Source organism: Meleagris gallopavo, chromosome Z (genome assembly GCF_000146605.3).
Source record: "Meleagris gallopavo isolate NT-WF06-2002-E0010 breed Aviagen turkey brand Nicholas breeding stock chromosome Z, Turkey_5.1, whole genome shotgun sequence".
NCBI lineage: Eukaryota > Metazoa > Chordata > Aves > Galliformes > Phasianidae > Meleagris > Meleagris gallopavo.
Window position 1 is genome coordinate 21,593,631 of NC_015041.2, and position 12,500 is coordinate 21,606,130.

The following is a 12,500-nucleotide window of genomic DNA, read 5'->3' on the forward strand; positions in this document are numbered from 1 at the left end:
ATCCAGTGGCCTCAGCCACTCCTCACAGAGATAGAGAAAGGGGAATGGCTTTAAACTAAAAGTGGGGAGATTTCGTTTAGATATTAGAAAGAAATTGGTTACTCAGAGGGCAGTGAGGCACTGGCACAAGCTGCCCAGAGAAGCTGTAGTTGCTCCATACCTGGAGGTGTTCAGGAATCAGGTTGAATGGGGCCCTGGGCAGCCTGAGCAGGTGGCTGGCAGTCCTGCCCATGGCAGAGGCTTGGACTGGGTGAGCTTTGAGACTGCTTCCAACCCCAGTTATTCTGTGATTCTTCAACTGCACACAATGCTCAAGGTGACACTACACCAGAACAGAGTGGAATGGAATAACCCCTCCCCTGCCCACTGGCGGTGCTGGTATACCCCAGGATATAGATGGCCCTTTTGGCTGCCAGGACACATTGCTGACTTGTGTTCAAGTTGCTGTTAACCAACGTGCCCAGATCCATCAAATATAATCTTAGGTGAGCTTGACAGTGAGTAGGTGAGTATGAGCAAAGAAATTCTTTGGTGCTGCTTAGAGTTTAATTTAATGGAAGTTTAGTACTATGTAAAACAGCAGAAAGAATGAACATGTATATAAGCAGTTAAAGACAAATATGTAACATAGAAATGATTTTTTTGATTTTTTTACCATACTTCAGATTAGGTAAATGGTGAACACTTAGCCATTAAAATAAACAAATTTAGTGGAAACTGGATGAAGTTACATTTGGGGTAGGTGCATGAATTTGTTGCATTAATGTTGCTATCAGTTTCACTTTGATTTTCAGTGACAAGATGCCTAAAAATTTCCCATAGCAATGTTTTGTTCAGGTCTTCCAATCTGCAATTTACTCATTCTTGTGGAAGATTCTTCAGAAGCCATTTAGAAAATGACAGGATGGATAGTAACCTAAGTATTACCTAACTATAAGGAATGGTAGGAAGTTCAATTAAAAAAAAAAAGACTCTTGTTAACAATCACTTTCATTTAGGATAAAACTTCAGGACTGTGTCTGTTTCAGTTCACCCTTAAACTGATGTTTCTTACATATTAAAAAGAGTGCTTATCTTTCTTCTTTTTCTTTCTTTATGTTCTCATTTTTACCTTAGACTTGTACCTCAAGTGTGCCCAGGCAAAGATCTATATTTGCTATCAGTGTTGCCATGTTCAGTAATCTAAATAACCTCTTCTTGTATTCTGTATCTTTTGATAAGCCTTTTCTTTTTCTGTTTGTTTTTTCTGATTCCAGTGATTTTTGTAGTGGGGTGACCAGAAGTTGCCCATATTAATCAGAGTATAAAGAAATTTAATTTAATGATATAAATATATTATTATTATTATTATTATTATTATTATTTTAACCTTCCATAGTGTTTTCTGCCTTTTGATTTCTACTGAGCATTGAGTTAGTATCTCCAAAGAGCTATAGAGGTGCTTGTAATTCAGAGATACTCTTCACTAGAAAAAGTTTGGACTCTTATCAGTATTTTGTAGGATTTTTTCCTAAAGTTCTGATACTAAAGTACCAAGGCTGCCTGCATTAACTCTGGCCAATTCTTAAGTGCTACTAATGACTCACCTACAACTCTTCAGGCTCTGTTTTAGTTTATATTACGTTGAATAATTTACTGTCAGCAGTCTTTGTCAGCTTTCTAGGTACTTTTCTCACTTAGTTGCAGATCTGTTGAGCAGCATGTCTTCACTGACAGGGCCCTGGGGAACAACTGATGGTTGTAACTGTTTTTCTGTGTTTTATATTTTCTAGTCCTTTTTTTACCGAAGGAAATGCCTTCCAGCCTCATAAAGGATCAAGATTTACAAAGATGTTGTTGAGGGACTTTTTCAAAAAATTGTAGAATATTCTTTCGTCACATAACCATGATGTTCATTCATTTTCACAAATAATTTTCCTTCAAAATGCACATGATTCAGAATTTGTCTGAGAACAAGTATTGGCAGTTTTAACCTGAATTAAGTTTTAACATAGTTTGGTTAGACTAATTCAACCAGGTAAACACAGGAGGTGCTTACTTTTGTATCTTGTCTTTGTACTGGCACTCTGACATTGCCACATCAAAGTTAACCCTGTTTCCATTTCTAATTCCAGTTACAATCTGTTTGGATATCAGCTTGTTTTCTAATAAATGTAGATAACCAGAACTGGTGATTTTAAGTTGTGATTTAGGCTTGTATATTGTGTAATGAGCATAGAACAGAATAACAAGAGCTTTTTGAAGTGTGCTTTTTAGAATAATCTGTAAAACCTTTGTAGATGTTTTTCTCTAATTGCTGCAAGTACCTGCTGTAAGTTGTTTTTCTATTTTTTTTAACTACAAAAATATATATATACTTTTTTAAAAAACTGTTTATTTATTTTCTTCCAGACAGATAACGGGTTAAAATGGCTGTAGAAACTGCCTTTTTCTACTACAGCATCAGAAGTGCACTTAACGACTTGCTCAGAGTGTATAGAATAAAACATAAGGCAAAGTAATTTGCCATCCTGTTTGCTTTTGAGAACAATACAGAGCAGGGTTGAATAATGAAGGTATTATTTTCAGCATTTTTGTTGATTCAAGGTTCCTACTTATGCTATACTGGAAAAGGCAATGAAGGTCTAGAAGTGGCTTCATTCTTGTTTGCTGTTTTGAACTCTGGAAACAATGGCTGCAGGATCATGCACTTGATATTACATGTTTGAAGACGGGCAGTCTTAAGCAGGGAAAAAGAAGTCTGAAAATATTGTGTGATTTTGACCCCAAATGAATCCAGTGACACGGAAACATTGGGTTCATCAGTTCCACATATACTTTTCATTAAAATGGTTTCCACTTAGGGTTCGATTCAAAAAGTCTCTAATTGATATCGATTCTCATTGCACAAAATTGTGTTTAATATATAGTGTATTTATATAGTAGGCTGGTTAAAATGCACAATCTCACAAGATATTCTGTGTGTTTCTTTTGGCAGTGTTTTTCAAGTTAAGCTGGTTTAGTTTGTTTATTTGACATTCTAAAACTACTTTGTGAGATTTACATTTTACGAAGAATTAAAAAACAAAATTTCAGGCATAAAACAGTGCACATCTAAATATTTTATTGTGTTTTTAAAGTGTAGTCCTGGATTTGACTTGAAAAATTACATTTCTAGTTTTTGTATTTCATAATAAATACAGTTTTTGAAAGTAGTCTGCTATGTGAGCAAGGCAGTAACAGAGAAGAGATGTTTCTGATGGGCTGCTGCCTAAAGCGGGGTAGTTGGTGTTCTCTTGTAGAGTTGTAATTTTTTAACAAGTCTATAATGAAATATTTAAGAAAAATAAATCTAGCATAACTGAAATCTGAAGTTGCCCATATATTCTTATTTAGAGGTATCCTGTCTGTACAGCAGGCAACTTGAACTGCTCCAATACTGGAAAATTTAATGTACCACTCAATTACTATTCTTTAGCCCAATTTAAAGTAATAGATCGGGAGTGAGGTCTTAATGCAGTGTAACCTTTGGAACATTAGAAATAACCTCTTTCCCTTCTGAAATCAGCGTACAGTAATGACATCAGTCTTACTGTACTGCAGGTGAACATTTTCTGACTGCATTTGAAGTTCTTGTATTTAGCAGTTGTTCAGTACCTTGTTCCTGTCTCCCATGCCATAGGTTCCAAAACCTTTTTTATTTAATCAATTCATTATTTTGTAGTTATGTTAACTCTGGGTCAAGCATCTTTTCAGAGTTTACATCTGATGTTTATCCTGAGGGATATTTTGTTGTTATTACTGGTCTCCTGAGTTATGTTCCTCCATGATCTTATTGCTCCTTCTTTCAGGAAGCAGTCCTTTTTTGAACTTTTGTTGGCTTATGCGTTTGCAATACTGTGCAGGTTAGATTCAGGTATATGGGACTGATTTTATTCAAAGCTGTTCTCAATCCTTCTGGAATACTAGAAGGTGCTTAATCACTAGAATTTCTTCTGAACTTAATTAGCATTTATTGAGGACTGTGGGCCATAGGTTGGAAAATGCTGTTCTGAACCTTGGTAATTTACTTACATTTGTTAAGTTATGAATGTAACTGAAAAACAGAGTTTCCAAATTTAAAATGCATACAGGATAGAATAACTAACAGTTGGTTCCCATTGTAATTCTGACATGTAAATGAATTATGGGCAGGTGCTGAAAAAGTAATTATAACACTAATACAGGATAGAAAGAATTAGTGTTTTAAGAACTGCAGTGCTGAACTTCTCAAACTTGTTCTCTCCAGTTCTCCTAATGCAGAATCCAAACTAGCTTCAGCGTAAGCTTACTCAAAAAGAACACTGTGTAGTGTAGAGAGTTATAGAAGGTTTATCCACATTTTTCACTTTGAAAAAAAAGTGGAAAAAAGCTGAAATGGCAATTGCAATTGGGAGCTTACCCTTAGCAGTTTTTTCTCACCTAAAGATCGTCATTTTACATGATAGAACAGTTGTGTTTTTTCAAAGTGTATCGATAAAGGTTCTGTGTAAAACTTGTGGTGCTTCTACTAACTGCAGTGCTCTCAGGACATGCTTTTTCCTGTATGAATTTTCCCACCTTTGAAAATTCTCTGCATGTATCGCCATGCCACTTAACTCCTGTGAAACACAGTCAAGTAGCTCCAAAAATAAAAGACCTGTGTGAAATTTCTGGTCTGAGTGTTTTTGCTTCAGGAGACAGATCCTATTCCAAAGTTGAAAAGACTAATTTTGAACTCCTCTCTCTCCAAAATCTGACGCTGAGTTCTCACAGGACACTTGCAAAAATATGAATCTTGCTGTCATATGATTTTAAACTAGGATAGAGGAAAAATAACAGTAGTCTTAAATTCCTATGCTTTTTAAGTTGATGGACAGGAACTGAGGAAGCTCTGTTTATTGAAAACCATTTCTATATGAATATAGGCACAAAAAGCAGTTGTGTTTCAGCATGGTCTTTAGCATAATCTGATGGCAAGCATTCCCAGCTGAACCTTAAATACTTAGATTTTCTTTCTAATTGCCAATGGCTGGTACTGTGATCATGGACACATTGCTTCTGTGTATCTCTGTTCACACTCCTGATCTGTTTGCCTTGTCAACTAGTGTGTGTTTTGGGTCAGAATCTGTATGTCTATGTATGTACACTCAGTCTACCACAGTGAGTGTGTTGAATGAGATACAATCTGGGTCTGTATTTCTTTCATGGCAATTATGTTTAGGCAGTATTTTGTTTAACTTATTACTGAACACAGTGCAAGTAAGCACGTTTTCCTTGTGAATGTGTTAATTTATGATGTGTGATGTTTTCTCAGGTTCCAGTAGCAAGAGCCAGCATCTTGTGGCTCATTGGGGAGTACTGTGAACGGGTTCCAAAGATTGCACCTGATGTTTTGAGAAAGACAGCCAAGAGCTTCATAAATGAAGATGACCTTGTAAAGTTGCAGATCTTAAATTTGGGAGCAAAACTCTATTTAACGAACTCAAAGCAGGTAAGGCTTAAGACAAGAGAATATATTTACAATCACAGTGGCTTTTTTGTGCCATCTGTATAGTCCAGTCCTGATTTCTTTTAATAAACAACTGAAACCAGTTCACATTATTATTAGCTTTTTTAGAACTCAACCTAAACCAAACCAACAGCCCTTGAGTGTGCTGTATCATAAACACAAATGTATTGATGAAATTGCTCTTTTTTTTTTTCCCTTCTTTTTTTATTGAGAAGATTTGTGGAATTTTTTTTCTATTCAGGTAAGTATAAGCTATTTATAAATTGTATAATTAACATAAAATTGGAAATTTTCCAGCTGAGATTTGCTATTTTCTGGATCAAAAAGCAGAATTTTCTGGGGACTTCTGCCAGTATGAACAAAAAGTTGCTCATTTTTGATCAGGATGTTTAAAAGGAGATGCCAGAAAGAGGCCTCAGTGTCTTTCTGTTGGTGCACATCTTAAAGATAGTAGCTGCTTTTTCTTTTCTCTGTTTCTTATTATTTCACTTTTCTTCGTGAGAGAGTGGGTTTTGATCATCTCTGGTGATAAAGATAACCTAAAAATGTCAGATAATACAGAAGGATGAACTTAGATTTCTATAGCTGTGAGAGGGGCCTATTGTTTAATTCATCTCAGTGACCGTACTGTGAACTTTGTCACTTTCTGGCTCTGGAATATAGCATCTTGACACTAATTTTTCACATTCTAATTTTTCTATAAAAGTTTGTGAAATATTTTCCAAATATATAATGAATATATTGTTTGACATATGTAGACTGGACTCCTAGACCTTTTTGTTTCATAGCAGCTTCGACAGCATAGGATCTTGCATGTCTGCAACAGTGATGTGTTCCTTGATAGCTATATCTAACTGCAGACTTGATCCATCTGAGACTTTATTCTGTAGGGCATGTGGGAGATGAACTGTCTTGACTTGCATTCAAATAAGAATGAATGCTTGTCCTTTGCTCAGACAGTCTAAAATGGGTGAGTAACAAAAGGTGACTTCTTTCTGTCAGTGCTCTTCTTAATGAAAGTGCTGACTGAGCTAAGAAAAGATTGGTTTGATTATCTTAATTGTCTCTTACTGGGCCATTGGTAGTATTTACTAATTTTTCCAAATGGCCAAAAATCCTTAGGAGATGGTGATTTCTGTGATATTCTTTTTCCAAATTCATGCGGTCATAATACATTTTTAAACATATTTTACGTGAGGCATGTTAATTGATTCAAATATGATGTTGATTGTAAAGTGGATGAAATCTGTCCCCTGAGATGCCTGCTAAAGGATGAGTATCATGAAAAGGTATTTTCCTCTTTTAAGTTGTGTAGTAATAAGCTTTCTTCTTGAGTCATCAAGATATTTTTGTACAAAATTCAAAGAGGATATGATGATCTGGCTTGATTGAAAGCTCCTTCCAAACTATAATAGGTGTTTTTGTCTTTAGGAACCAGCAGCACTTTTCGCTTATCTACATCATTGCCAGGAATAAGACTCTTCTCAACTCCCTCATTAAAACATTTCCTTCAGGAGTGATTTCAGTTCCTAAAACATTCAGCCACTCTTTAGCCTAATTTTCGAGCTCTCAGGCAAACCCTGTACACTTGACTGCTCAGTTGTCTTTCTGACCCTCTCTCCCCTTGTCCATGTTTTCTCCTGTATCATACTCCACCACATAATACTTTTTAATTCTTTGTTAATTTCTTCCAAAGCCAGTGGAGTGGAGGTAATCTCAAAGATGCAATGTCATTTTACTGAAAGGTAGTGTCAGGACAGCAGAGACACAAAAACGAGATGAAAGACAAGCAGGTAAAAAAGCACTGAATTCTGGAGGGAATTTGACTTTGTATTTTCAAATCCTTAAAATATTTGATTTGCTGTTAATTTCCTTAGACATAAGTCCAAACATCTAATGCAGCACGTTTTCAGGATTACTTTGAAAATTAAACTTTTTTTTAATAAGAATTTCCAGTTCTATTTTTTTAATTGTGTGATGAGTTTGCAGCAGCTGTTTATAATTTAAGACTTCCAGGTTCAGTGCTATCTGGATAAATATATAATAAGACTTCTTCTGATTGTCCATGTTGTTTAGTAAGCTTCAAGAAAAGTAATTTCCTTTTGTTGTCAATTAGGATCATAAAAATCTTTGTGAATGCAGTATATAGCTATGGAGTTCATATGAGGGAAACATGCAGAAAAACATGGTATCTTATTGCTTGAGCTGTTCTTTGCCTGTAACAGGAAGAATAAAAGATATTTAGAGGTGTTTCTGTTGCGTTACACGATAGGTGTTATGCTGGATAAAGGCCCAAGTAATTGTAAATGAATAATTTGTTGAATGTAATTTAGCACAGCATCCTTATTTTGTGTATCAAAGGAGTCAAGTTACTGTGAGGTAATGACAACTAAGAATGGATTGTTTGCTGTTTCTCTCCCATTGTAGAAGCTAAGCCACTGGGTGATATTTGCATTAAAACATTTTTCAAAGAGAGCCAAACAGCAAATTGCTGTTAGTGTAGAATATACATTATATTCTTAAATAGAAGCAGTGCCGTTGGAAAGTTCTAGAAACGTTGCTGAAGGATGGTTCTGTTCTGTACCTTCTCACTGGCCAAACGAAAATGTACAAGCAATAGTAGTAAATGCTAACAGTGCAGAGATAAAAGAAGTGATATTATGTCTGTATATAATGAGCATGCACAGATAACAAGAGGTGGGCATAAGGTAATAAACATATAGAATATTTATGTCAGAGTGCTTTGTTTTATTGAAGTATGAAGGCAGATATGTGCAGATTCTGTCATATTTCAGAAGATTAACTTGCTTGCTGAAACAATTTTCAGCTTATAGATATTCCTTTGTTGGCAAAACTGAGGAGTGTTCATTAATTTATTTTCTGTTTTTAATTAAAATTAATTGTTTCTATTAGCTACATCCATGTAGAAAAGCTTCTCTGACTTGTTTGGTTGCACTGACATAAAAAAAATTTAGTGTTCTATTGCTGTTTTCATTAAAGCTATTTATGATACCTGCAAGGAGAATTCTTGCAGTATGGAGCATTCAACCATATGTATTTGTATAGAAAAATAGGGAAGAGGTGTTTTAGTGGAGAGTAAGAAAGAAAGGATCATGGAAATGACCCCATTAAAGAAAATGCCATCTTTCAATATCATTTGTATCACGGCTGCTCCAAAACAATGTCTCCTATTTTATTAAGTTGGCCTATAATGTCATAGGCAGATGGTGGTGATACGGAGATAGAGGTTTAACTTTCTCACCAATATTCCATTACATTTTCTTGCCATGTGAGAGTTGGCAGCAGAGGGGCATCTGACGTGGAAGTGTGCATGGAGCAAAGGTGTGGCATTGAATTCCTCCGTGTGGAAATAATGGCACCTATTGATGTTCATTGGCACTTCTTGAACATTTATGGAGACTGAGCAGTGGATGTGAGCACAATGAGGTCGTGGGTGGTGTATTTCAGCAGTGGTGCAGATTGCTGCAAGGCTCTTGTTCATTGCAGCTGTAAATGCATAACTACTGATGGGGACTCTGTATCAAATAGTGCTATTGTGCTCTTAGAATCTGTTGTATTTTCCATGGAAATAAATAGGAGACATTACTTTTGGAGCAACCTACATATATGTTTAAAATAAAAAAAAGTTGTGGTTAATGTGTATGTCGCTGATAGGAGTTAATTAGTATGCTGAAAAAGTCTTTGTAGGTATGTAGACTACTCTAACTTGCATCCTCAAAAGGGATCTTTTCCTAACAAATTGTACATTACAAAATTTAATGCTTTTTTTTGCATATTCCTCCCCTCATGCAATTAAAATTGCTACCCTGGTAATAGTTGCCTGATAAACAAGATACATATGCAAGCTAGTTTCTTTGCATAAAGAAAGTAAATACCTCTTGTCAATGTCTTAACCTTATGTTATCCTTCTACTCTTAGTTGTTATACTGATAATTAACTTTGTTGTGATGGTAAATTATTTTTGCTCTTTTTACTGTTTCCTTCTGTATGAACAAAGTTGCATGATTCTTTCAAATGCATTTGATCATTGCAGTTCTGTTCAATGTTATTGCTCTGCTCACCCTACAGTATTTCTAAGGGAGAGTCTTCCTGTGTGTATTTGTGTGTGTTTTAATTTATTTGTATTATTAAAATTATTTAATGCGTGTTAATATTCTCAGACATCAAATAAAGAAATCCTATTATCCTATAAAAAGCATGATAATACAAGTTGTTCTCTTACATAAATAAATAAATGACCGATATTACTGGAGGCTTTAAGCTTCAAGAAAAAAAATGGAAGAAGTCTTTTATCCTGGTTTTTAGAGGGCATCAGCAGCTTGCTTTTATGAAAAAGTAACAGCTAAATGCACTGCAAATAATTTGCAGTAATCCAGTTCAGTGATTCATGTGTCTGCTTTAATGGGTCATAATTCAGGATAAAGTAACTGAGTGCAGTCAGAGTGCAGACACTGCTTATGCCAGGGACTGTATCTCTTCATAAAACACACCTCAGCAGAAGCAGTTTGCCAGCCCCCTAATACCCTCTGATGTTTTGATGTCCTGCATATTTTTCCGATTAAGTTTTGAGTGCCATGTTTTTAGTTGTATTTCCACATTCATTATCCTCACGTAGATCCTTCAGCGGGTTTGCCATATATGATTATTTTTTTAATGATGCCTTTCTTTCCACTTCAGCAGTTTAATAATCTAGCACATGGCTGCTTCTCAGTACTCAGCATTCACCTCCCCAATACAGAAGAGGACATGTGCTTTGGCTTCAGAATTCCATTTGCAGCTTTAGAAATGCATATTCCCTGTGGAACAACATTTGTTTGACATAACCATTCATTTTTATTACCTCTTTAAATATGTTTATCCAGAGTTATCAATAATCATAAATAACTTGTATTCTGTTCTTGTCCTGTTTTTTTCCACAGACAAAATTGCTTACCCAGTATGTATTAAATCTCGGCAAGTATGATCAAAGCTACGACATCAGAGACCGTACAAGATTTATTAGGCAGCTTATTGTTCCGAATGAGAAGAGTGGAGCTTTAAGCAAATATGCCAAAAAAATATTTCTGGCACAGAAACCTGCTCCATTGCTCGAGTCTCCCTTTAAAGGTATTACTGCCAAAATCATTTGGTAAATGTTCATTGTGTAAAGGAATGTGACAGCCTGTTCTATTTCAAATATACTCACAAATTGCGTCACTTAGCGAACACAAATGATTAATATGCAAAGATACTCACTCTGCTTACTTGCTTTTCAGCAAACAAGGTTTACATGTTGCATACACACTATATTTGCCTGATGATAAACACTGGCAAAACTGTTTGTGTGGATTTTAAATTTGGCTTAGTAACAGAAAGTGTGTATTTCGAGGAAAAATATTCTTCCATTTAGGAAAATGTCTTTAGTCTTTTATCTAGATTTTACTAGAAAGTTGTTAATGCACTGTAAACCTATTATGAATCTGAAATAAATTGAATCTCTGTAGATTAGCTTTTTATTGTTTTTCTCCAAAGTGATAGTTTTCCCAGTGCATTTTCATCTTTTGAGAAGTAAGAACCATTGTCTTCTCAAATGAAAAGGTGATTAGGTTATCTGAATTAAAAATGCTCTGTTACTGTGATGATTTGCAATTTTAATTTTCATACTCATCTATGTTGTAAAGCTCTAAAAGGAGCTCCATTTTGAAGAAAAACTATTAAGATTCTGGATGTGTTTGTGCCAAGACATGTATATGGATTGTTTAACTGTGCTGTCATTCTTAATATTCACAGTAAAGTAATTTTTAGAGAAGCTACATTTCAGAGCAACACCTCTAAACACACTGACTGATTAGCTTTTTTATTGACCATTATGGGGGAGATTATTGTAATCTATGGACTGAAATCAGTTTTTTGACCTATGAAGAGCTTCCTAGTTTATATTTATTCCATGACATTTGAGGTAATATAATAGCAATTACCTTTAGCCCTGATTAAGATTGCTCTTTGTGGTAGAGCTCATGTTGTTTGTATATTTTCCACTCCCCCATTTTTTTAATAGATCGGGATCACTTCCAGCTTGGTACCTTGTCTCACACGCTGAACAGCCGAGCCACTGGCTACCTGGAGCTGTCTGACTGGCCGGAGGTGGCACCTGACCCTGCCGTGCGAAACGTTGAAGTGGCCGAATCGGTATGTTGGCACTGTTAAAAGTAACTTTGCCGAAGGCATAAGCCAGTACCGAGTATTATCTGGAAATGTAAATAGTTAACTAATATATTTATGCTGTACTGATTTTTTTTTTATGTGTCTGATGATCTGTATGGCATGTTTTAGCTCAGAAACTGAAATTTTTTTAAAACTGCACCATGCTGTTTATTTTTAATGAGAGAAGTGGATCAACTGTAGGCCACCTTACCTCACTTGAGGACTAAATTAACTTTCTTTCCTTCCATCTCATTTTTTATTTTGTATCTCTTGTATTCACTGTGCTGCAGTATGTTTATTACTGTTAATGATGAATGTTGCTGGAATATCAAAGTAGTAGGTCAGAGGAGGATTTTCAGTGTACAAATCCAAGTCTAGCAAGAAAAAAAAAAGTAGAATAAACAAAAGGCAGCAGCAGGGTAAGAAGTTGTGTATATTTTGAAGTGTAAAATTTGGAATAGACCAAGGTTTACATTTCAGGCAATCTGAATAAAATTTGGAATGTTTCTGAAAAGAAAATGTCATCTACTAGTGCACAAGTTACTTGCTGACATTACACAGGTAGTGATCTACTTACTGATGCCATTTCATTTTGGAACTGGAAACTAGCAGGCAGAATCAAGTTCTGGTACCAGAGTTATGATTTGTGCATCAGATACCAAAATACTAATAAATGTTAGTGAAAGCCATTGTACAGTAATAAGAATTGAGGTGTATTGAAATATACTGTGCTGGTGATGCTCCCAGAGATAAGTTCTTTCACCATGTCCACGTGGAAAAGCATGGG

At 35.4% G+C, this 12,500-nt stretch overlaps 1 protein-coding gene across 1 annotated transcript in view; it reads left to right on the plus strand.

The window, feature by feature from the left end:
• AP3B1 (adaptor related protein complex 3 subunit beta 1) overlaps window positions 1–12,500 on the plus strand; it is a 136,348-nt gene that overhangs the window by 61,339 nt on the left and 62,509 nt on the right. The window contains exons 9-11 of the mRNA XM_010725546.2: window positions 5,315–5,491; window positions 10,450–10,636; window positions 11,568–11,698. Of these exons, the coding sequence (XP_010723848.1) occupies window positions 5,315–5,491; window positions 10,450–10,636; window positions 11,568–11,698 (495 nt within the window). The remainder of the gene's footprint in view (window positions 1–5,314; window positions 5,492–10,449; window positions 10,637–11,567; window positions 11,699–12,500) is intronic.